This window comes from Ambystoma mexicanum, chromosome 5q, assembly GCF_040938575.1.
Source record: "Ambystoma mexicanum isolate Mex_15411 chromosome 5q, UKY_AmexF1_1, whole genome shotgun sequence".
NCBI classification, from domain to species: Eukaryota; Metazoa; Chordata; class Amphibia; order Caudata; family Ambystomatidae; genus Ambystoma; species Ambystoma mexicanum.
In genome coordinates, this window is record NC_090933.1 from 237,703,583 (window position 1) to 237,728,104 (window position 24,522).

The 24,522-nt window shown below is 43.2% G+C and overlaps 1 protein-coding gene across 1 annotated transcript in view; it reads right to left on the bottom strand.

Annotated features, from left to right (window-relative positions):
• Nucleotides 1–24,522, bottom strand: part of LOC138497346 (uncharacterized) — a 441,719-nt gene that overhangs the window by 346,086 nt on the left and 71,111 nt on the right. Inside the window, exon 2 of the mRNA XM_069620747.1 lies at nt 6,760–7,338. Within this exon, the coding sequence (XP_069476848.1) occupies nt 6,760–7,338 (579 nt within the window). The remainder of the gene's footprint in view (nt 1–6,759; nt 7,339–24,522) is intronic.

A 24,522-nucleotide genomic window follows, 5' to 3' on the forward strand; every position in this document is an offset into this window, starting at 1 on the left:
TGTACACAAACCTCAGTTACAATTATGAACATAAGGCATTTGGGGGGAGGAAAAGAGGGGAGTTACTAGAGGAATGGAAGGGAAGTTTAGGGATTGGAACTTGATGGCTATTTGTTTGCTGGTATAGGCCAACCAATTTCCTAACAATATGACTTTTCTAAAGCCTTAACTTGCTTATGTATAACAAGGCTGCCTGTAACCAATCCCAAAGAAACATGCTGTAATCTGGCAGGCTCGTAAACTGACAGAATGTGTGCCCCTCCTGTTCACACAGATGACAAAACTCCCAGGCTACAGTTTCCTGGTCACGAGCCGTACTCTGTGGGCATCCTGGGATCATGAGCTCACTGGAAAAGCTTGCGTTCAAACTCTTGCGGATGATGGTGCAGATCCTTTTCCATGCTGTGCTGGACTTTTTGTGGCAAATGGAAACTTCAGGAGCTGTTTGACCTGTGTGAGTTGATGCAAATCCTCAACTTGATGCCATAGATCACACTCTGGGGCTGTAGATGGTGTCACCAGTTGGCTTGGATGACTGCAGACTGTGTCCTCCATCTCTCCCTCTCCCTCTAAGGCAAGCGCCTCTCACGATATCATAAAAAGATGGGGGGATAAGGCTCTACTCTGCGATATGCAGTCGTAAGAGCATCAGTGGTGTTGATCTCTCTCACCATAGGAACTGTAGCCCAACCGGGTTCAGGCTGTGTGGCTCAATCCCCTTCTTCTAGAACTGGCTCTATCCTGGCACATGCTCTGACAGTGACTCACCAACCAGGCTGCAACATTGTGGCATACAACTTCATTATTAACTCTGAGCTGGATGTGCTGGCACTGAATGCACCACCCAGGGTATGCGCAAAGGTTATGGGTGTGTGACACAGAGCAACTGGAGCACCTTCAAAGCTAGACTGTGCAGACTCTTGAAACACTGTATGATATTTCTCACTGTTTGGAGCTTGCCAGTAATGCAACATCTTGTTGGTCTGGTCTGCCCATAAATTAAATTCATCACCAGCTTTCAGGGTAGGCCTCATCCCACAGAAAGGCCGCAGACAGAAATAGGGCCCATCCTCTGATGGTGTTGCCATGGGATCCTGCAGCATGATCCTGAAAGTATCAGCCATAATGAACAGAATCAGCTTGGCATTCCTACCCTCAGATGCAGTGGGCACTGCCTTGGTCGCAGTAGCTGTGTGCACTGCAATGATGGAAGTGGCAATGGGTAACTGCAAGGGAGGAAAATACAGCAGGAGCAGAGTAGCTCATAGAAGGGTGGGTGCATATGCCAGGAGCAGCCACCCAACTACAGCGGTTCGACGCGAAGCAGGAAGGGAGCCCAGAGGAATGAGGCTGCAGCTGCGGATGCAGGAAGAGTCTGACATGGCTTGCCAGTATGCGGGAGGTGGTGAAACAGGACCGTGGCATGGCACAATCCTCAGGGTATGGGAATGAGCGTGTTGCAGGCGCGCACACCCTCGCTCTGGTGGCCCACTTGAGGTCGCCCACTGAAAGGGACATCGTAACCATGGCTCAGAGCCACTCACAAGCCTAAGCGTCGGGGAGGTTTGACAGTATCCAACAACCTTCACCACGTATTAACGGCTCACATGGGATAGGTTGGTATTGGGTCGAGCTGTCCGGGTTAACTTCCCTTGTACTTATTTGCATGTCCAGAGGCTCAGCCACAGCTCTTCACTCAGCCAGTGAGGAGTTAAATGTCTTGGGTTAAGGCCAACATGTGGATAGGTGCTGGCATCCAGGAACCCTATCAACAATAAAGTAGATGCTTGGATTTACTCTTTGACCCTCTTTCCAGTGTCTGGCGTGGGATCTTTCCATGATGCTGCTTTAGGTCACAATTGGTAGATGTGTCAAATCCAGCAAATGTGTCAAACCCAGTAAAAATGTCAAATCCAGCGAATACAAAGAAATACCAATTCTCTAATGACTCTGCAGCGTTGTAAACGATTCTATCAAAATGTGCAGAAATGAATTCTGTGTTACACCAAAGGGATCTTATTACATTGGCTAGCAGTGCAACCTGAAACCGTGGCACACATAATTTCAATATGAAATTCTGCATTTCCTGGGGCACCAATAGGATAGGTAATTAGACCGGGACAGGCAACCTTTCCATCCTGCATTCACTGGGGGACCATGGGACTGGTAAATGAACACACAAGAGGGAGATAAGTTGGTAAGGATAACAACGGAGTACCAGCAATGCACTGGCCTAATCTCAGCAGCTCCTCCAAGAAATTGTGCAGCATAATGACCCTTCAATGGCGCCATGCATTATCTCCACAATAATGTACCTCTTACCTGTCTCACTCTGTTCCTGCTCTGCACTGAGTCAAGAAACAGCCACCGTGGTTGCCGAAGGGTGAATTGGAAAAGAAAGATAGTAGACCACGAGAAAATGAGTTACATCGGCAACTCCAAAATATAATGGAAATAAAACTATGGACATTCAACTTAAAGCAAAGCAGAATTAAAATTAAATAACAGAGAACTAGGATCCCCATCATGCATTGTGGAAAAAAGATATCACACGTAATGCAGTGCAAAACGTCCTCTCCCCAAAGCATGGAGGGCCAAAGGGGACAGGATGAACCGCCAGAGGGGGGCGGGAGGGGAGCTGATAACGCGAATACTGCTTAGTCGAGGTGGAGTGGGCAGCGAGAAGTGATGGGTTACGGGTAAATCCCCCCAGAAAAGGAGAACGGGCAGTGGGGGAACATGGGGTGGAAGTGCTGGGGGTGGCACCAGATAAGCCAGAAAGGAACCTGGAGGTGGGTGAGTGTAAGTAGAGTACAAAGACGGACCAATTTCCCAATTCCAGGAGTCCTTGAGCAAAGGGTGTTGAAAAATTGATTAATTCCAAAGGGCCCACATAGAACGAGAACTAGGCAATAATCACTCCACTCAAGTAAGATGTTATTTACATCTTTTAGAGGTTCGTTAATACCTCTAAAAAGATGTAATTGCCTGTGAACCCTCAGCAGGTCAGAGCTGCTGAGGGTTCACAGGCAATGTATGGTCCTGACATATTAAATAAGAGTTACCTTACATAATATGTCAAGACCATACATGAGGGACTCCATGTTTCAGGGTGCAGTGTTGCAGTACAAAAAGTAACCTGTTCAAAAACACTGTAACGGCAATGGGTACATAAAAATCCATACTGTGCACAAAAAGTGTATCAAAATAATATAATATAAAATAATGCCGGCTTCTTGGTTTTAACAACATGTTCTGGAAGCTGTCCTTTATGTTACCACCACCATGAGGCGCCCAGATCCTCTATCTGCCTCCTCTGGGGCCTGCACCAGTGAGAAAGCACTGCCACCCAGCAAACAAGGAGCAACACAGACCAATCACCTGACCACTAACATGGGATTTCATCACACAGGTCAGGAGATCATGCTGAGTATATAGTTGCTGTGTTTTTGCATGGCATTTTTTTCTAAAAAATTGACTTTTCCCTTAGTCTTCCAGATGCATGAACATTTTCAGACAGGTAGTCTGAAATATCTTTCTCCTAGTCCTATGGTTTAGGAATACCAGTAATGATTGGTTTAACAGAGGTTTCAGACTCCACAAATCTATGCCTCTACATAATATTTCCCAAAACTCTATGTAGCCCAAGCCCCCTTTCTCATTGAGAACAATCACGGTAGGGAAATCAAACCTCTTTCATCCGAGCAGAGTGGCCATTGGACCTTGGAGATAAAGTAAAATGGCGCCCTATGTTTTGTTCATATGAAACTTCCCCCCAAAAAATGAAATACATGCCTTCTTCACATAGAAACAAGCTTGAGGCTGGGGACAGAAGGAATGGTGTAAGGAGTGGGAAGGAGGACAGGCCCCACTCATTTTCACTCCTAAATGTCTATACAGCCTAAAAGCGCAACATCAGAAAATAGGGTTGGTATGAGAGGCTATAAAAGAAAACAAGAGTCGGTAATAGAATGGGCAGATCTGCCCAGTAACCTAGATCCTTCTACTCCCCTCAAGACAAGAAAGGGAGTGAGGGGAGTGTGAAAGATAAGAGAGCTCACCTCATCCTATTCTCATTCAACCCACAGTCCCCAGCCACAAAGTGAGAAGATGAAGGTAGGCTTTGGAAGTAAGAGGATTGGGAACAGTAAGAACATTGTTTCCCTTCTCTCCGCTCTCTACATTCCTACTCTACCTACTGTTCCTCAGAACTTCCCTGAGCATGGTGCTGGCACTGCTTCTGAGCTTCCCACCCACCACTGCCTGTCACAGGAAATGTTCTGTCGTCAGCATGCATGCAAAACAGAGAGCCCTAGAAATAGTCAATCCATTCCGAACATGAAGACAAAAGGATTGCCTTGTCGGGCCGGTAGACTGGTTGCAAACTGTTTCACTTCACTATGAACCCCAGATCCTAGAGTGCTAGAGCCTATTTTTGGTTTAATCATCTGACATTTTTCCTGTGACCCATAGCCTTTTGGATGTCCATAAAAATCATTGTGAATTTACGACCATATTAAAATTAAACATATTAACACATTTTTATTTAGTAATTCATTATGGATTCCTCCCAATTTTAAGCACTGTAGTAATAGTAATTATTAGCCAGTTTTAATAGTACTCAATTTATTGAAGACAGAAAAATGAACTGCTTAGGTAGACCTGTCAGAATGGAATGGTGTGCTACTGGCTTAACAAAGGTCTGTCGCGGGTGTTTAACTCGCAGAGATTTCTTGAAGCTATGTGACTCTTTGGAGGTTAAAACCAATACATACCTAAATACTAAAATAAACAAGGGACACACTTATTACTGATGACTGATGGGGTGCAAAGAGAAACAAATGGCTTGGTATAAGATGGTTGCAAAAGAAACTTGTCACTGGCTTTGAAGAAAATGGTAACGGTCTGGGAATCACTTTAGATGAGTTGACAATGAGACAATTGTTGTGTGTAATAAGGTCTGGCTAAAGTTACTTTCCGTTTGTTGTGTTCTTCTGAAACACAAATAACAATCATATAGAAAAGGAAAACAGTCCTTCTGCTAGCACAATACCTCAAAGCAATGAGGAAACAACAGAATATGTATCTATAGTACTGAAAAGTCTTAAAGGCATGGTCTAGTAAAACATTTTATTTAAAAAATAGATGGGCAACATAAAAAAAAATATTAGCATTCTCTTTTTTAAAACTTCCTAAGTAACATTTTGAGCTATTCAAGCTCAAAATTCGCAAAAGCAAGCACATGGGCGCATCCATTTTGTGAAATGGATGCCCTCCTGTGCTGGCTTTTGCTTTTGCGGCACTAATGAAGGAAAAGCCAGCCAGCTGTAGTAAACAAAAGCTACCGCTGGGTGGCTTTCCCTTCATTGGTGCTGTACGCGGAGGACGGGGACCGGAGACCAGAGCAGGAAAGCTGCAGCTGAATCTCGGTAAGTGCTATTTATTTTTTTTAAAAAATAAGCACTAGCTGCGTTTTTTTTCTAAGTTTTCTGGGCAGGAGGAGCCCGGAAAACTTAGAAATAAAACTGCAGCTTTAAAAACGTATTTATGTTTGCGGCCGCTTTTGAAGCGACCGCAAACATAAATACAACGCTATTGTGTTGGAAAATGCTGCGGTTTTTCTTTCCAAGTTTCTCAGGCTCCTCCGGCTCGGAGGAGCCTGAGAAACTCAGAAAGAAAAACCGCAGCGTTTTCCAATACAACCGCGTTGTGTTTCTGCCTGAATCTGCTTTCCCATTTGGGGCTCTCGGGCTCCCCCACGGGGAGCCCGAGAGCCCCAAATGGGAAAGCAGATTCAGGCAGAAACAACGCAGCATTGCGGAAAACAACTGCGTTGTTTCTGCCTGAATCTGCTTTCCCATTTGGGGCTCTCCGGCTCCCCGTGGGGAGCCCGAGAGCCCCAAATGGGAAAGCAGATTTAGGCAGAAACAACGCAGCATTTTGCATTTCCCATTTGGGGCTCTCCAAGAGCCCCAAATGGGAAATCAGCTGTAGGCAGAAACACTACGCGGCATGTAAACACAACCGCGTTGTGTTTCTGCCTGCTGTGGCTTTCGCTTTGGGTCTCCGGTGCTCCCCTGGGAGCTCCCCTGGGAGCACCGGAGACCCAAAGTGATAGCCACAGCAGGCAGAAACACAACACGGTTGTATTGGAAAATGCTGCGGTTTTTCTTTCTGAGTTGGAAAGAAAAACCGCAGCGTTTTCCAACACAATAACGTTGTATTTATGTTTGCAGTCGCTTCAAAAGCGACCGCAAACATAAATACAACGTTTTTAAAGCTGCGGTTTTATTTCTAAGTTTTCCGGGCTCCTCCAGCCCGGAAAACGTAGAAAAGAAACACAGCTAGTGCTTATTTTTAAATAGCACTTACCGAGATTCAGCTGCAGCTTTCCTGCTCTGGTCTCCGGTCCCCGTCCTCCACGTACAGCACTAATGAAGGGAAAGCCACCCAGCGGTAGCTTTTGTTTACTACAGCTGGCTGGCTTTTCCTTCATTATTGCCGCAAAAGCAAAAATTCAGCACAGGAGGGCATCCATTTCACAAAAGCCCATGTGCTTCTTTTTACGAATTTTGAGCTTTAAAAAAGAGAATGCTAGTATTTTTTTTTTTATGTTGCCTATCTATTTTTTAAATAACATTTTTTACTAGACCATGCCTTTAATTAACAAGAATGTTAACATAAAAAGATAACCACACTTTTCCAAGATACAGTCAATACTATCTGTATCAGTGCACACAATTGAGTACTATGACTTACACTGTGGGGTGTTTCAAATGTCACCAAAGAATCCGGGGAAAGGCTTTCACTGCTTGCATTCACAGGATTTTGTACTGTACAATTCTTACAGCTGGATTTGCTGCTAAACCCGTTTATGAAGGTCTCTCGTCTTTGCTTAGAATGATGAGTCCTTAAGGTGTGATTGTCCTTATTCCAACTGCTGTTAGATTGAAGTTCTTTGGTGCTCCTGGTAACATGTGCAACAGAATCTACATGTTCTTTATTGTAGACACAATGTCGATGCCCTTTGCTTGTATCCATATGTGTTGTGGTTTGGCTGCCTTCACAGCTAATGCGAAATGCATGCTTTGTTCGTCCAGCTGGTTTCTGGTTTGGGTTTTGCGGCTGCTCATGATCCAACTGTAAGACATCTGTACTGTCTCTCATACACATTGTACCTTCTACAGCTCCTTCTACAACACGCTGAATCAAATCTGCATCTTCACATACATGTTGGTCTGCTTGAACAAACGTGTGATGCTTAGTGCCTGTGTCCTTAACAGGTCCCGTTTTCTTAAGATCCAGACTTAAAATAATGATGGAGGATCCACCTGCAGGCTAAAAGAGTGATAATGACAGTCAACAGAAGTCATTTTACAGTTTGTATATAAAACGTGGCCCGGTACAATAAAGTAACCCTCTAGCTCATAGTCATAGGCTCTCTCCTATTCCCAGTCTACCCCAATCAGCTTCTCAATCACTGGCCAAACACACAGAACAACGAGCCAAAATGATTGGAACCACTGGGACCACCTTACAAATAATTGTACCCTACTTTTTGTCAGGGCTCTCTCCTATTACCAATGACTGGAACAGAAATCCAAATGGATAATGGCGAAAGAGGTTGGAGGAAAGCAACACAATTCAGTTCTTTATTGTATTTGGCAATTCACACATCACAACATAGCGATTTCTTTTAAAAGCAAGATTATATAAAACACTTTTAAAAAATATATACAAAAGGGTTTATCTTTTATTAAAATATGCACAAAGGTATTTCCCTACATCAATGTATTCATCTTATACACAACATAATTTCAGTTTGTACAGCTAAATCATATTGTGTAGCTGTGCCTGTTTTCAGGCAGCTAATGAGAGCCAGTGTTGCACACATATTGTCAATAATACATAAGGGTGTGTGGGTTCAATGTATAGCCCAGCCCGTACAAGAAACCCTCTTACATTTTGACTGAGTTGTTAAAGCTGAGGCACATTAACATCATGTGCCACAGTATTTTTCCCACCTTTACCAAGACTGTCTTCTACCAGGCACCAGGAACTATCAACACCACCAATCACTCAAAGACTCGATTTTTCAGAACATATGATGGTAGAAAGGAAAATAGTCTTCCTGCTTTTCATTCTCACATGTATACTCACTGACTGATTTCTTTAATTAAAATTAGCATATATCTTGATCCCAGCTAAAACCCTTTTCCCTGCATATGCTATATTAGAGGATGTAATATATGCGCTTCTATTTCCACTACCATAGCCAGATGAATACAAGGTTGTAGAATCGCAACAGCTCATAAAACTAACATACAGTAATGACCTCACAGCAGATACTGCAGTTTAGTGAAAACCCACCTTCAGATCAGGCACAACGCAAAGCTAGATAGATTCTGATCTGGTTGATTTCACAAATTGGTGGGCCTCAGTAACCATTTAAGTTCACTTTTAATTGTGTAACTAAGAATCTTCTCCTGCATGAGAAGGGACAAGTGTATTTTTAAAGGAAAGTTTCAAGCAAGTGTTTAATTCGAATAAACAGAAAAACATCTGCATTGCACCATATAATGATGTATTCAACTTTTTTTAGCAGCACTTAACTTATATTTCGAAAGATTAATATCTGCAATCGAACCTATTGCCATCCACCATTTTGTGATAATGTAATCTGCTGAATGCTCAATGTACAGTCAAGTGCCCTGGCAGCAATTAATAATAGCACAAGTCCCTGTATGTGACTTTAGCTGCCGCATTCACTATGCAATGCCCCTTGTCATGGCGTTAATGCACGACGGAGCTAAACGTAATGTCTACGCATTTACCAAATCACATTTCCGCACAAAAACTCATTGAATAATTAACCACTTTTATTTTGTTAATTCTCATCACACACAAAAATATGTCTTCAGTATTATTGTAGTTTATACGTGATGAAACAAAGGAGTCAGGGCATTACCATATCTGTATGTTCTGTATTCAAATTTAAATGATGAAATACATGGATGGGAGGCATTCAAACATTGTATGGTGTGAGACACCAGGGGTGTCTCATCTGGTAGTCCCCAGGGATCGCTCTCTCAGGTGGCTAGTGCATGGCCATCGCCTTTGGATCCAGACCCTGGGGGTGGACCAGTGAGGGAGGATCACCTGGGTGAGGAGTCTTCTTTACAAGGGCTATACGAGCAGGCAACCCTGGCTCCAGACACTTTTTCCTCTGCTCCTTTTTACTCAAAGGCAGATGGACGCACGTATGACAGTGTGTGTTTTCATCTCATGAATGTCTTTTAGGATGGTGGATAAGTGATTGCCACTTTGCCGCCAGAATGTCCACTGAACTTTCACTGTATCTAGAACTCCACCAGAGATGATTATTTATGGACTTCAGTAGTTGTTCACAGTCCTTTTTTTCCACACCGCATTGATTTTCTTGGCAGTAAACCTTGACACATGCCATACGTGAAATCGATGCCTGATCTGTGGGAACCTCATGCTTTGGCAATGCCCACATTTCTGTCTGTGGTAATTACTTCAGTTAGTAATCCTGTGGAGTGAAGACGCTCAATGGATTTCACAAAACCACGCTTCTCCGTGGCAACAGAGGGTGTGTTTTCAGTTACCTTGACCACCACAGAAATGTGATGTGCTACAACAGTTTCTTCCAAGTCACCATCATTTGTCTTCCTGCATCCCTAGTTTTTGTCGTGGTCTGGATTTTTCTGTTCTTTTTATTATAGGCTTCTACTCAAAGGGATACCAAAACAATGTAAGCTTAGTATATCATTGCTAACTGTATACATCCAAAAGATAGCAATGCGAACTTTTCTTTAGGAAAACATATTGAAAGCCATTGTACCAAAGGCACAGTGAATTACAGTTGCATATTTTGAACAATCCTATATACATACCCTTTTTTTGTATGCACTCGGATACAGTTACTGGCCTTTGCCTATGTCAGTTTCACGCTGCAATACACAATTAAAACAATGCAGTTAGAAAAGGAGAGTAATTTCAAATTTCATTCAGTGTGAAATGTTTAACTATTGTTTTAAAAAAAAAGCTTTTCACAACTTATAAATAGATACACATTTTAAAATGATGTGCACATATTTTTTTAAAGGAATAAAAAGGATACAAAGCATGTTATAATGTCACACCTGTGCTCTTTGCCTGGGGTCATGTGGTCCAGAAGCAATGCTCACCATCATGTAGCCCTCTTGCTGTGAAAGAAATCAACTTTTATTGTAATATACATGAAGAATAACGGCAGAAGAACAAGGCTTGACAATGTACATAAACATTTGCATACAAACAACATATCGTCAAAGTCTATCCATGTATAAAAGATCCACCAGAAAAACACAAATTTAATACACCCGGTGTACCTATTCTTCTTGGGTTTAGTCGCATTGTGCTGGCATTACAGTACACTCCTTTGTATCAAAAGGTCAGATCAATAAAAAAAATATATAAAGACAATAGTCAGGATGATTTGCTTTGCAATAGGTAGGACTATAGAGGTAGCAGCATTTTTCACATGTGAAATCGTTGTTATGAACAAGACTATATACCCTACCCATGCATAAGCAAAAAGCACATGCCAGTAAAATGCCTCCGATAAAGGAGACTGCCCGTCTCCGTCAGTATGACAAGTAGAGAGATAAGTGATCAAAAGAAAAAATAAAAAGTGTACGCAAATACATGATGCTTTACATTCTAGTAGAAGTATGGCTATAAATAGGATATATCCTACTGACATTGTTGATTACTATCAATTTTTAAAACTTTCAAGACAATAGCGATAGTAACATTATATCAAATACCTGTTGTACTTCTGTAGTATTATTGGGTACTGTTGTCATAAACGTAGCAGGACAGTTTTCTTCTGTGGACAAAGAGAAAACATGGATAATTCTAATCAAGAAGTACTCATTGAAAGCGCTTGTTATGAGTCTGCGGTCTATGTATGGAGAATATAAACATGTAAATTGTTGAAAGTAATGAGGATGAAAGTAAACACAGAAAGTGAAACCCACAATACAGTCACACACACACACACACACATGCGTATAGATAAATAAACAGTTGCAGCCATAAGTAATTACTTTGATTAAAACATTCACAAATCAGATTAACCATGACTATTACATAATTCTATTCTAAATATAAACAGAATAGATTCAAATATAGCATTGAACACAGTTTATAAAATTGTTATTGATAGAATACGAATATTGATAAAGAGGCAACATGCAGAATGTTCTATAACTTACAATCATGCTATTGAGAAAAAGCATACCTGACAGCCAAGCTTCGTGTATGTGGGATCATGTGAACTAATACATTTTGCTTATTGGCCCTGTTGACAACAGATACAATTGTACAAGAGACTGGGTCAATGATGCGACAAAAGCAACAAAATAGACAACACACAAATGCATGTTCTACTTACGTAGTGCTGTATGGTACTGTCATAAAAGTAAGCCGGATAGTTTTCTACTGTGAGACGAAGATAAAAACATGGATGATTTCAATCAATGCCTACTGACGGAAACAGCTTGTTGAGAGCCTACAGTCTATGTCTGGAGAATACAAATACATTGTTGAAACAAATGAGGATGACAGTAAACACAGAAAGTAAAACCTACATTAATATAAAATGCATACCTGCTAACCCTCGCCCATCTCTGATGGGCGAGGTTTACAGCATATCTGGGTTACAGGTACAACATATCTGACGTGATGGTTTCATCCTTGTGACACAGCAAGTGAGCCTACTCACACCAAAGGTCCTACATTAGACGGGCTGATCGCATCAGCTTTTGACCCCATTTATTTCTTTGTCCCCATTTCAACCTAGTCTATCGAAGGGACATTAAACCAATTATCCTCAATCTTAACCCCACCATAGGAGCAGGGGATCCATGCTCCACTGTTGCAAAAGAAAAAGAAATTGCGTGCATCGTGTCTACTCAATAATCGGCAAGAGTGTTAATGCATCTTTTCGTGATTGCCTTTTGCAGATAATTTCAAGATGAAATGGATCACGCCATTACTGAAGAAAGCCAACTTAGATCTAGAAAATTGTGCTAACTATCACGCTATTTCCAATGCCCCGTTCCTCCTGGAAATTCTTGACCAAGCAGCCACCATCCAGATACAAGCCTACCTGGAATCCAAGTACCTGTTGGGTGGCTGGCAGTCTGGTTTTCCTAGCTAAAAGTTATAGAACAAGCTGTATTTCATGTCAAAGATGCATTACTCTGCATCATGGACCAAGACTCTACGGATCTCTTGATGCTTCTAGCTATCAGCAATTTTTGATACCCTGGATCATTCTATCCTTCTACAGCGCTTCTGCAACATAACTCAAGCTTCTGATTAAGCCACATCCAGGGTCACTTCATTTCTCAAGAACAGAACGTTGAAGATTGGCCTCTTCGGTTTCCGACCTCACTAAGGTAGAGTTTGGTGCACCCCAAAGAGCCTGCATTTCCCATTTCTATTTAATCTCTACCTCCAACCAATCCATGACATCTTGGTAGATCTTGGTTTTTACTTCCAAAACTATGCAGATGATACGCAGATCATTTTAAAGTTTGCAGTAGATCCCCTCACTGAACACAAGAAAATCCAAAGGGCATACCAAAACATTGAAAACTGTATGTTTAACTGGTTAGTGTGACAAATTGACTCCTGCCCTATATCAAGTAGAAGCCATGACGTGAGGGATAAAAACACTTTTATTCAAGCTCATCTCAAAGGCTGCAGCTCCCTCCATTGGCCAGCCACTAACTGGCCCACAGTTCCAACATAAGCATTCCATAACATAACAAAAACCTAGCAGTATTCCACTGCACTCGCCACCTCTCAGGCCGGTGCATGCCCTGTGAGATCCCCTCACACTACCCCCTCCCCTGAAAGACCAGATCACCAACGCTTCTCTGAATCGCACACCAGTCGCACGTAACGCAGCCACCTCAAAGCCCCTCCTTCCTATCAGCTCCCAACCTGCAATACTGCTCGATCCCGGCGAACCGTTTATCACCTCGGTGCTTGAGCTTACCCCATCTGTCCTTTATGAACAAGACGCCACCAGCGAACTGGATGCCCACAATCTAAACAAAGTCACTGCAAACTCACCCCTCAATGATTTGCCACGGACACCACTGCAATCGCTCCAAATGAGCCCTTCACTTGCCCCATGCAACTTGACTCGCGCTATTTCAACGCTGCTGCTAACGCGGTGGCCACAATGCTAATCCCACCACGAAGGCTAACGCTGATCCGAATGTGCCCCTCACCATTCGCCCTGACTCTTGTGACCCCAGAACCCTGTGCTCGTGCTATAAATGTTTCAATGAATGTTGCTCCTAATGAGCACTTTGATTCTTGTGACTTCAATGACTGTGACAAACGGTTGTGCCCATGCGCTAAACGCCATTATGAATGCTACCCGTAATGAGCATCACACCATGCACCCTGATTCTTGTGATTGTAATAACGGTGCCAAACTGTGTGCCCATGTGGTAAACGCAACCATGAATGCTACCCCTAATGAACCCCTCACCATGTGTTCTGATTCACGTCACCCTAATAATGGTACAGAATCCTGTGACCCTGTTAAAAGCGCCTATCTGAATGCTGCTCCAAATGAGCGCTCTGATTCTTGCGTCCTCACTGACTGTGCAAAACCTTGTGCACATGCGGTAAACACTACTATGAATGCTACCAGGAATGAGCACTGCACCATGCGCCCTGATTCTCGAGATGTTAATAACTGTGCAGAACCATGTGCCCATGTGGTAAATGCAACTGTGAATGTTACCCTGAATGAGCCCCTCACCATGCGCCCTGATTCTTGTGATCCCAATGATGATGCAGAACCATGTGCTCCCAATGATGATGCAGAACCATGTGCTCCCAATGATGTTGCAGAACCATGTGCTCCTGCTATAATTGCCTCTATGAATGTTGCTTTGAATGAGCCTCCTACCTGCCCTAAACGCCCTGAATCTTACGGCTTACATGACCCTACAGAAATTTGTGTTTCTGCTGCTGACACCATCGAGAATCTCAATACCATCCCAAATGATCCCCCTCTTGCAACACATGCTCCTGTCACATAACGAATGCTGCAACAAGCGATACCAATCGCACCCCCTACACCAAATCAGACGATCCCAACACTACCATGCCCAAATCTACAGGGAGCCCAAACCTAGCCTTTATAAAATATCAATGCCAGATCACTATTAGCACACACCCTAGATATCTATGACCTCATCACTACTAACTAACTCGACATACTTGCAGTCACAGAAACAGGGCTGCATGCAGCGGCTGGTCCTTCCTTATCCTTAGCTATCCCAGAGGGGTACACAATTTACAGAAGAGATAGGCCTCTAGCTAAAGGAGGCGGGGACGCTCTGATAGCAAACTCCAATCTGACCATCAGAGAACCACTGAGCCAGTCCTTCCCATTAGGCGAACTACTTTTACTCAAACTGGCAATACCTGACAGTGCCTCACTCACCTTCCACATCATATACAGACCCCCAGGCCCATTCCAATCCTTTGAAGAGAACACAGCCCTCCTACTATCTAAGAACACTAAGATCTCCTCCAGAATTACCATTCTGGGTGATTTCAACTTAGGCCACCACGACAGCTTCATCAACAATGCCACAGGCATATACAACACAACTGTCTCTCTAGGTTTCACCCAGCGCATTGACCTCGCCACTCACGATAAATGCCGACCCCTAGACTGGCTTGCCGACTTGAATGGGTCGAACAGTATCACAGCTAACTCCCCCTGCCCGATCAAAACCGCTCCTCAATTTGCCACAGCGTCACTTGCAAGAAAAACACACAATATTAAGAGCAGCCCCTTGCTACTTCCAATTACAGATCAGACCCACTCAACCGCTAACCCAGCTTCCATGGTCGAGCTATATGACGCCACCCTCCAACATGCCCTCGACAAGATAGCACCACTGAGATTACACAAACTTAAACCAACAGCCCACCTCAACTACTGGTATACACCCAGTGTTAAAAACCTAATATCCACCAAACGAGCCGCTGAGTCCACTTGGAAAGTCTCCCCTACCAACAGAGAATGCTTCCTCGCCTTTGCAAAAAAATACAAGCAAGCGATACTTCAGGCGAAGCGCCTCACATACAATGAGCGAATTGTCAACGCCAAATCAGGGAGCAAAGAACTCTTTACTATCCTGCGGGAACTTGAGTCCCCAGTCAATCCACCAGAAACCTGCCACAAAGATGAAGGTTGGTGCGCTGACATCCAAAAAGCATTACTAGAGAAAATATCTATGCTCCAGATCAAAACTGCTAATAAAAAAGACAAGGTCCTCGCCACAGATACCCCTATTAGCACTCACAACACCAGCAAATACAATCAACCATTTTAATTCAGGCCTGTCTCCACTACGGAGGTTATCAAGATCATCTCTAGCCTCAAACCCTCCAGATGCCAAAGCGACATCTGCCCCGCCCCGCTTATCAAAGATTGTGTCATGGAGCTTGCCCCATTTATCGCCTCCCTCATCAACCACTCCTTCACATAAAGCAGCGTTCCTAATAATCTAAAAGATGCTTGGGTCGTCCCACTCCTAAGAAAACCATCACTTGACTCCAACATCCCAACCAACATCTGCCCCATCACCACTGTCCCCTTCCTCCTGAAAATCCACGACCGAGCCACCTACCTTCAAATACAAGAACATCTTGAAACAAACAACCTCCTGGGCCTACGCCAATCAGGATTCTGACCTAGGAATGGCACGGAAATGGCTCTCCTCGATCTCAAAGATCAAATGGACACCATCATTGACAATGGAAAGCTAGCCATCCTACTTCTCCTCGACCACTCTGCGGCCTTTGACTTAGTGAACCATGAAATCTTGTTCTGCCACTTATCTAGTGGCGCCCATTTCTCCTCAAAAGCCATAACATGGATAGAATCATTCCTCTCAGAACGAACAATGAAAGTCTTTTCTAACACGAAAATGCCGCTCCAGCCCCAGTTCGCTGCGGCGTGCCCCAAGGATCGTGCGTATCACTGACATTATATAATAACTTCACTAAGCCTATGTTTGATCGCTTAGACGAATTTGGAGTGTCTTATACTAACTATGCGGATGACACGCAGATCCTACTGCACCTCACAAGCAACTACGAAAAGGATTCTACCTCAGAATCAGGTATAAAACTATGTCTAACAAATATTCACAAGGTTTTTCTACAGTGAATATCAGTGATGTCTATCTGTTCGATAGACACATCAGTATACAAAGGCGATGTAGAAAAACCTTGTGAATATTTGTTAGACGGTCATGTATGTTACAAGACCGAGCAAAAATGTACTGTGGAGAAGCACAATATATGTATGTATGAATGAGTAGGTCTGATCGAGTAGATTGAGTGGAGTACAGTTTGATCTTTTTAGGCCTATGTTGGTTTAGCATCAACAAACAATTGTTACATATGAAAATAAATATTTTTGGAAATAAGGATTCAATAGTTTCTTGCCATCCTCGATCTCCCGGTCCATTTGTTGTATACATCCATTATTTACCTGGAGGGCCGTGAGCATACCAGGTACAATTTCATTTGTGATCAATGCTTTCATGCGCCATTGCCTCCTCGATGCCTTTGTCCGCCTTGTCACCCGTACCTATCTGAAATGGGTGGGGCAGTGATTTGAGAGGTCAGTCAACCCCATGCTACTTCCCTCATGTTGCGTCCCTCTTGATTAATCCCGATGTGGGGCTCTTTCCCGGCACGCTTCTGGCTGCCACGTATTGTTCGGGCACTCTCTAACTCCTGTGCGCTTCCACTATTCTGAACCTACAGTGCACTCCTTTCTATACATAGTAGTTATTTTCGCAGGCTCACCTCAATTGAGATGGTTTGTGGCTCTACTCTGCTAGACAGTTTCTTGTGGGAGGGGTTTTCTCCAACACTCTGCGGGTCTGTTCCAGCCCTGTTTCTACCAGCTGCATCCAAGGAAGCGAATACCTCATTGCCAGTATTTTATATCAAACAGAAGCCAAGAAGTGAGGGATGAAAACACTTTTATTCATCTCAAAGGCTGCAGCTCCCTCCCTTGGCCAGCTACTAACTTCCCCACAGTTCCAACATAAACATTCCATAAACCTTGGGATTCCAATGATGTCACAGATGCTGTGTTCCAGAAGGAATTACGTGACATCACTGATGGTGGGTTAGTAACAACTTTGTACATTATGAACTATATACAATATAACAGAGTACAATGGGGAGAAGAGGCTAAAGCGGATACTCCGCCCTCACACTTCTACAAACTAAGAACCAACACAATCATAAAGGTAAAACAGGCACAGTTAAGAGATATACCTCCTTCGCCTTTTGTGGTAATATGGGCTGAGGGAAGGCTATACTCTCAAGAGGGGTCTGAATGTGGTGGAGTAGCAACCCAAACAGCAAAGTATAACAGTCCAAAATAAAGGAACGTCCAATCAAGGTTCTATACAAATATATACACTTCAAACGAACACATCATGTACAATATTAAATAACTAGAAAACACTACAAAAACCCACGCCTGTACAAAGATCATTGAAAATGCAAAGATAGCAGATGCAGCACTCTGCATAACGAGATAGAGGCAGTAAAGGCAATGAAAATACCACAATGTTCAAAGTATATGTTCTTGAGATTGCAAACAGGGATTACGGTGACCTAACCATTGTCTAGGGCCCCAAAAATGGACCAAGAGGGGCAGTTAATAGTCAATATTACCTTTTCCGAAGCAGACTTCCTGGGGCTCTGCGAACAATTCAAAGAACGGAAAAGTGCCAAAGGCAGCACAAGAGGGTCCTGGTGGTTCGCATGTGTCAATAGGTTTTTGAAAACAGATCTAAACAGTTCAACGTCAAATACACTTGAATCCCAGCTGTCTTGGCTCACAGGGTACTGTGAGCCCCAATCCAGCGGCTCAGGGACAACAGGAGACTTTTTCAAATACTCACAATTATGTGGAGGCTGGCACACAACCAAAGGGGTCCTTCAACACTGTGAGGTCTGGGTACTGCTCTGGCTGGTAGAGAGGCAGCTTTTGGTCCAGCAGTAGGGCACAGGGACACACTGGGCCTCATTACGAGGTTGGAGGTAGCCTTGCCATTATTACCGGCAAGGCTACCTCTAAACTTGCACCCGGGTCCGGCATCTGCAAGTGGGCAATTACCGGGCTATTCTGGCTCAGCCGGACCCGGTAATTGCCCTTTCGCGGGTGCCGGGCCCAGTACATCCCCATTCCCATTGAGCCCTATAGGGCTCAATGGGAATGGGGAGGGTGGTAGCACCAGTACCGTTAATAACAGTACCGGTGCTACCATCATGTTCTGCTCGCGGGTGCCGGTACGGCTACCAGGTCAGACCTGGTGGCTGCAAGGGCACCTGCGAGCAAAACTCCTAGTATGACGGTACGATAGCAATGGTGCCGGTAGCGATACCGGTGCCGTTGTTGCCTTACTGCCATACTTGTAATGAGGCCCAGTTTGGCATGGAGTTTATGAAAGGGGAATATGATCAGCAGATTTCCCTTTCGCAGATGGAATTCCCTGCATCATTTTAATAATTATTAAAAATCAAAATAGTCAGTGCGTATACACCTTTGCCAGGTCGCAATTCCACAAATGTAGGATTAAATAAAGACAAGGCAGATATTTTATTCACAATCCATCTTCCTCATTAGGCTAACACACAGGAACTATAACACAAGTTTATCTTATCAGGTCACATAACCTTTGCGAGCCATTAAGACCCTTGGAATCGGACGTGGCTCAGCCCTCTCTATGGCCTCAAAGGTAAGTAACACATTTCGATCTATTAATTTGAAAATGATGTCACTTAGACAAATTAGACCTTTATTATCCAAGGCTCACTTCACTACAAGAGCTAGGGCTATTTTAGGAGCCGGGCTAGATTACTGTAACACCCTTTATGCAGATGCTACTGAATCTGTTACTCAATCCTTTAAGATGCTACAAAATCTTGCAGCACGTACTGGCAAGAACCTGCCTAGACATGTGGATAGGTCTAGGGCTCTCAAATAGCTTCACTGGTTTCCTATTAAATCTAGAATCTTTTTCAAACTATTGACCATTGCTCACAAAGCTTTATATGCTACTGCTGCACTTTACCTAAAGAAGCATCTAAAATCTCCTACACCACCCACAAAGAGCCCCATACAAGTATACTCTGACCTTCGCCCGCTACCAAAGATCCAGAATCTATGTAAGATCAGGTACTATCTTAGCTGCCAAATTACGGAACAATCTTTCACCCGAACTCTGCAACATAGAGCATCATCTCCTTTTTTGCAAAAAGGTCAAAACACCATTTTTCTGATCTGGTCTTCCTTGACCTCTGCTTGAACTAGGTAGTGCGCCAAGATACTTTTTGTTGCAGTGTCTCACTTTGGATCCCCTCCTCCATCCCCCACCTTCTACCTCCCGAAAGGGAGGAGGGTAGTCAGAATATGATACAATACAGCCAGTACAAAACAATAATTCTTACAATGCAAGAAATATAGAATTATATGCAGGTCATTTGAAATTTTTGTCCTTTCATCTAAAGTACTTGAGAGGCCTTCCATTTGCTCTATCTACAATAGGAAAGAGGCCAAGAGAAAATGCTGAAAATTATAAACTGTGATCAAAGATGGGTTAACATTTATCTATTATAAGGATACTGACATTGGAAATCAGAAATGGAATACATCAAAAGCTCTAGTAAGAATCGACGCATAAAACAAAGTTTAAAATAAAGCGTATAACAAAGATTCTGGATGTATCACATTCATTTTTCAAGAAACATAAAAGGACCTTAGACCAAGTAGAAGTGTAAACATGTGGGAAAATATAATATAAATGGAGGCAAACCTATACATTCAAATCCTTATTGTACTTTATACTCGCCTCTCCATGTGTATGCTGGAAGATAGTGGGAACAGCATTTCGCAGTAACTTACAAGTCTGTCTTGGAGGAACCGTTTTAGTAAATTCTGAAGAGAAATGATGCTTTCTGTAAACACTGAAGTGATTGTCTCTTACATCTGCATTGACATCATTGGCACAGCTATCAACTTCGGAATCTGAAAATCCATAATTGAGCAACCATTGCCTTATCAACGACAAGTCTTTTGGGAAAATGTGCAGCATTGTGTTGGGTGTCCTTGCATGAGTACATTTTGGAAACCCCATCACAATACAAGAAGGTATCTTATTTGACAAATCAAGATCTGAAAAAAAGGAAAATTATATAAATCTATTACGAGTCACGAAAGTCATTTATTTTTCAAAATCATTTAAAAAGTTAAAGGGGAAACTTGAAAATAATTCACTTGTTACAAAGGTAAAACAAAAATGAAACTGAAAAAAAAACACATTCTGAGAAAAGAAAAAGGAAAAAACAAAGGTTTGTCAGTGGAATATCAACACAACATGAACAAACACTAGAAATACCTGTATGGCAAAGATGGAAAGAGTGATTCTGAACTGAAGATAAAATCCTGGAAAAAGACAGTTTTGAATGTACAAAGTTGATAAGTGGTCTTATTTGGGATCAGAAGTCGTCTTTATATCATAGGATAAGGTGTATTTGTGAGGTTGGGGCGGATACAGGAAAGACTATACTTTGAATACGTTGAATAGTGAATTTCTGGGGGCAGGAAATACCCTGCCTATTAATGGCAATATGCTATGTCGACACTTAGAAGTGGAGGATGGTATCTAAATTATGTCAGTCTACCATTCGCTTGTGGCTGACATTTTTATCGACATTTCAATGTTCAATCAAGATGTGTACAGTAAATTTGCAAATAAAATCATGCTTTGTGTGGATTTTTAAGACTAGGACTATGGGCCCCATTACAAGTTTGCTGGTCCGGGAACTACAGTACCGATAAGCTTGCTGGTACCGTAGTTCCCGGACCAGCAAACTATGAGTTGTGCTCGCAGGTGCCTTTCTGCCCACCAGGTCGGTCCTGGCGGGCAGAGCGGCACCTGCGAGCACAGCATGCCGCATGCGGCTTCCCCATTCCCATTTGAGCCCTTTAGGGCTCAAATGGGAATGGGGAAGAATTTTTTCCGGCGCCCTGAAATGGGCAATTACAGGGTCCAACAGGGTTGTAATACCCTGGTAATTGCCCATTTCAGGGCGCTGAAAAAAGAACGACTCCGGCGGCAGCCGTGCCAGTATTACAGGCACGGCTGTCCGCCAGGGTCATAATGAGGCCCTATGATTGAAGCAAGTATTGCTGTTGACTTTGGAGATTGGCGGTTAAAATGATGTGAGTAGCAATGCCTCCAGAGGCCAACAGGACGTATGACATGTTTATCCGATGGGACTGTTTTCAAAGTGCTAGCTCTAGACACCGTGTCTGAGATTACCATAAGGCCAATGGCCCATACACCTTTATTCCTTTAACTTGTACATTGACTTTCAAAGGAAGGTCTTTCTCACATCTTCCAAGAACAAATGTATACACGCCTTTTTCCGCTGTTTGCTACAAGGAGCCTATCCTTTGAAATTAGGGATGGTGTGAAAATGTGAGGGGGCATATCTACAGTGGCCAGCAGGAAAGGATGGCATTTGTTTATTCAGTGTGACCGTCTTTCATTTACTAGCTGTAGACACCATGGCCCACATTACACGTTTGGTCGAATCCCACTGGTAAATCTGGCGGTATACCACCAAACAATAATACTGTTATCGCCACTAATTACCGGCAGATTACAAGTGGTGGTAAGTGGTGTTAATCCCCATCCCATAGAGTCCCAGATGACTCCATGGGGGTAATTGCCGATATTACCGGCGCTGGTCAAACCAGCGCCGGTAATACCAGAATGTTTTGGTGGTGGGGTGCTGGAATTATCTGCAGCTCGACCTGCAGCTCGAAGCTGCAGTTAAATCCAGTCACTCCAGTACCAACCTTGGAGTGTGCCGGTGTAGGAACGTGCCGGTATGCAGTGATACTGTCACGTTACCACACGGCACACTCAGAATGAGCCCCTATGTCTGTATTGGGCATTTAGCCTACTGCATTTTAACCTTTATTCCATTGACGTGTACATTGTTTGTGAAAGCAACAGCTTTTCTTCATCCTACCTGACCCATGGCGCACACGCCTTGTCAGATGTTTGCTAAGGTTAGCCTACTGTTTGAAATTGCAGCTGGTGACAAAATGATGTGAAGTGAAATGAGTCTCGTGGACAGCAGGACAATTACATAGGTTTCTTGGGTGCAACCGTGTACAAAGGAATAGCTGTAGACACAGCGTCTGCAGCGGTGGCCATAAGGCCAATGGCCTACAAACTTCTAGGGTCTCATTCTGAATTTGGTGGAGTGGCAAAAAAGTGGTGGCAACGGAATTCACGCATTTACCACTCAACCAAATGGCGGGTTTGGCTATGAAGTGGAGTATTTCCCTCCAGCATGATGCAAAATCTGTGGAATTACCGCCAGCAGAATTATCGGCGGTGGGCATTCTCCCGAAATCCCCATGGAGCCTGCACACTCCAAAAAATAGCGGCTTTACACCGCCTATCACTACTTGTAATCCTGCAATAAATCTGCGGGACCAAGTGGCAGTAACGGTAATTCCTTTTGGCAGTAATTTGACAGAATTACCGCTGAACTTCTTCCAAACCCGTAATGAGGGCCTTATTCCTTTAATTTGTAGTTTGGCTTTCAAGTAAGGGCTTTTATTGCATCCTTCAAGACTAGTGGTGCACATGCCTTGTTTGATGTTTGCTAAAGTGAGTCTCCCATTTGAAATTGGTGATGGCATACAAATTATGTGAGGGGGTATGTCTCCAGTGGCCAAAAGAAAGGATGAATTATGTCTATTTGGTGTCAATGTCTTCCAAGTACTAACTGTAGACACCATGTCAGTGGTGAACATGTTTTCCACTCACTTGTACATTGTCTGTGGAAGAAGCAGCTTTTCCACATACACTGGACCCGTGGCCCACATGCCTTGTCAGATGTTTGCTAAAGAGGGCCTCCCATTTGAATTTGGAAATGGTGTCAGATGATGTGCGGAGAAATTTCTCCAGTGGACAGTAGGACCAATGACATAGGTTTCTTAGGTGAAATTGTGTACAAAGGAAAAACTGTAGACAACGCGTCTGCGATGGCCATAGGGCCAACGGCCGATAAACCTTTATTCCATTGACCCACTCGTACATTGTCTGTAAAGGAGCGGCTTTTCCGCATCATGCTGGAACAGTGGCACATACGCCTTGCTGGATGTTTGCTAAAGTGAACCTACTCTTTGAATTTGGCGATGATTTTAAAATGATGAGCAGAGAAATGTCTGTCATGAACAGCAGGGCCAATGACATAGGTTTCTTAGGCGAGGGCGTATACAAAATACCTTTAGCTAGAGAATATGTGGTGGCCATTTGGCCTATGAAGTATAATTCCTTATTCCATTGACCTGTACATTGACAGTGAAAGGAATGCCATTTAAGCATCCTACTAGAACAGTGGCACACATGCTTTGTTAGACACTTAGACATACAACTAGCACTGTATTCAGGATAAAGGCGTAGGTGGTCGCAAAAAGGATGTCAGACGAGCATGTGGCATGGCAGACAGGCCTGTTCCATTACGTTCTAAGCATAGTCCATTTAAGGTGATTGCCTAGTATATCACTGGATGACATAAAGCATTGTAATCCGTCAGATGTTTGGCTTCTCACTATGAAAAAACGGTTCCATGTATTAATATCCCCGCAAAAATATTGCGATACAATAATATTGCCATATTTTTGCGGCGATATTGAGCCATGGACCCTGTGGGGGACACCCCCGCAGCCCCTTCATTATTTTTAAATGTGCGGGGGACACCCCCGCAACCTCTGCTCCCACAAATTATCCCCCCCAATATGTACAGCAATATTTTTGGTGGGGATAATATGTAGGGATACCGAAAAAACGTTATACGTTTTTACAAAGCAAAACCATACTAAGGATGGAGGAAGCAAGGGCCATGATACTGAGTACCTGCCCCCATCAACACAACAGGTTTTGCATCAGCATCTCCAACAGTCCCACTAAAGAACACCTCACTCCTTTTTTCTTACGGAGCCAAGCGGAATGAAACAACATAGTGGAAGAAGGGTGACATACAGTATCACAGTTCATTTTAAAAGGGATGACATTGCATTTATGTATAAGCTGCGCCTATTCAGCATGTTTGTGAAATGATATTATAACATCTGGGCAACAGCATCTACTACTGACTTTTTATGTGGTGTCCTTTAGGTGCATTCAACTATACACCTCTCATCTTGATCACTAATGGATCATTTAATTTCAAAATTCATATATTGACAAGCACAGTACAAAGTGTCTTTGGTGGCTCCTTTTAGACAGATACATTTTAGGCTGAAATGTGGCCCCTTGCCATATACTACCAAAAAAGTCCACATAATAA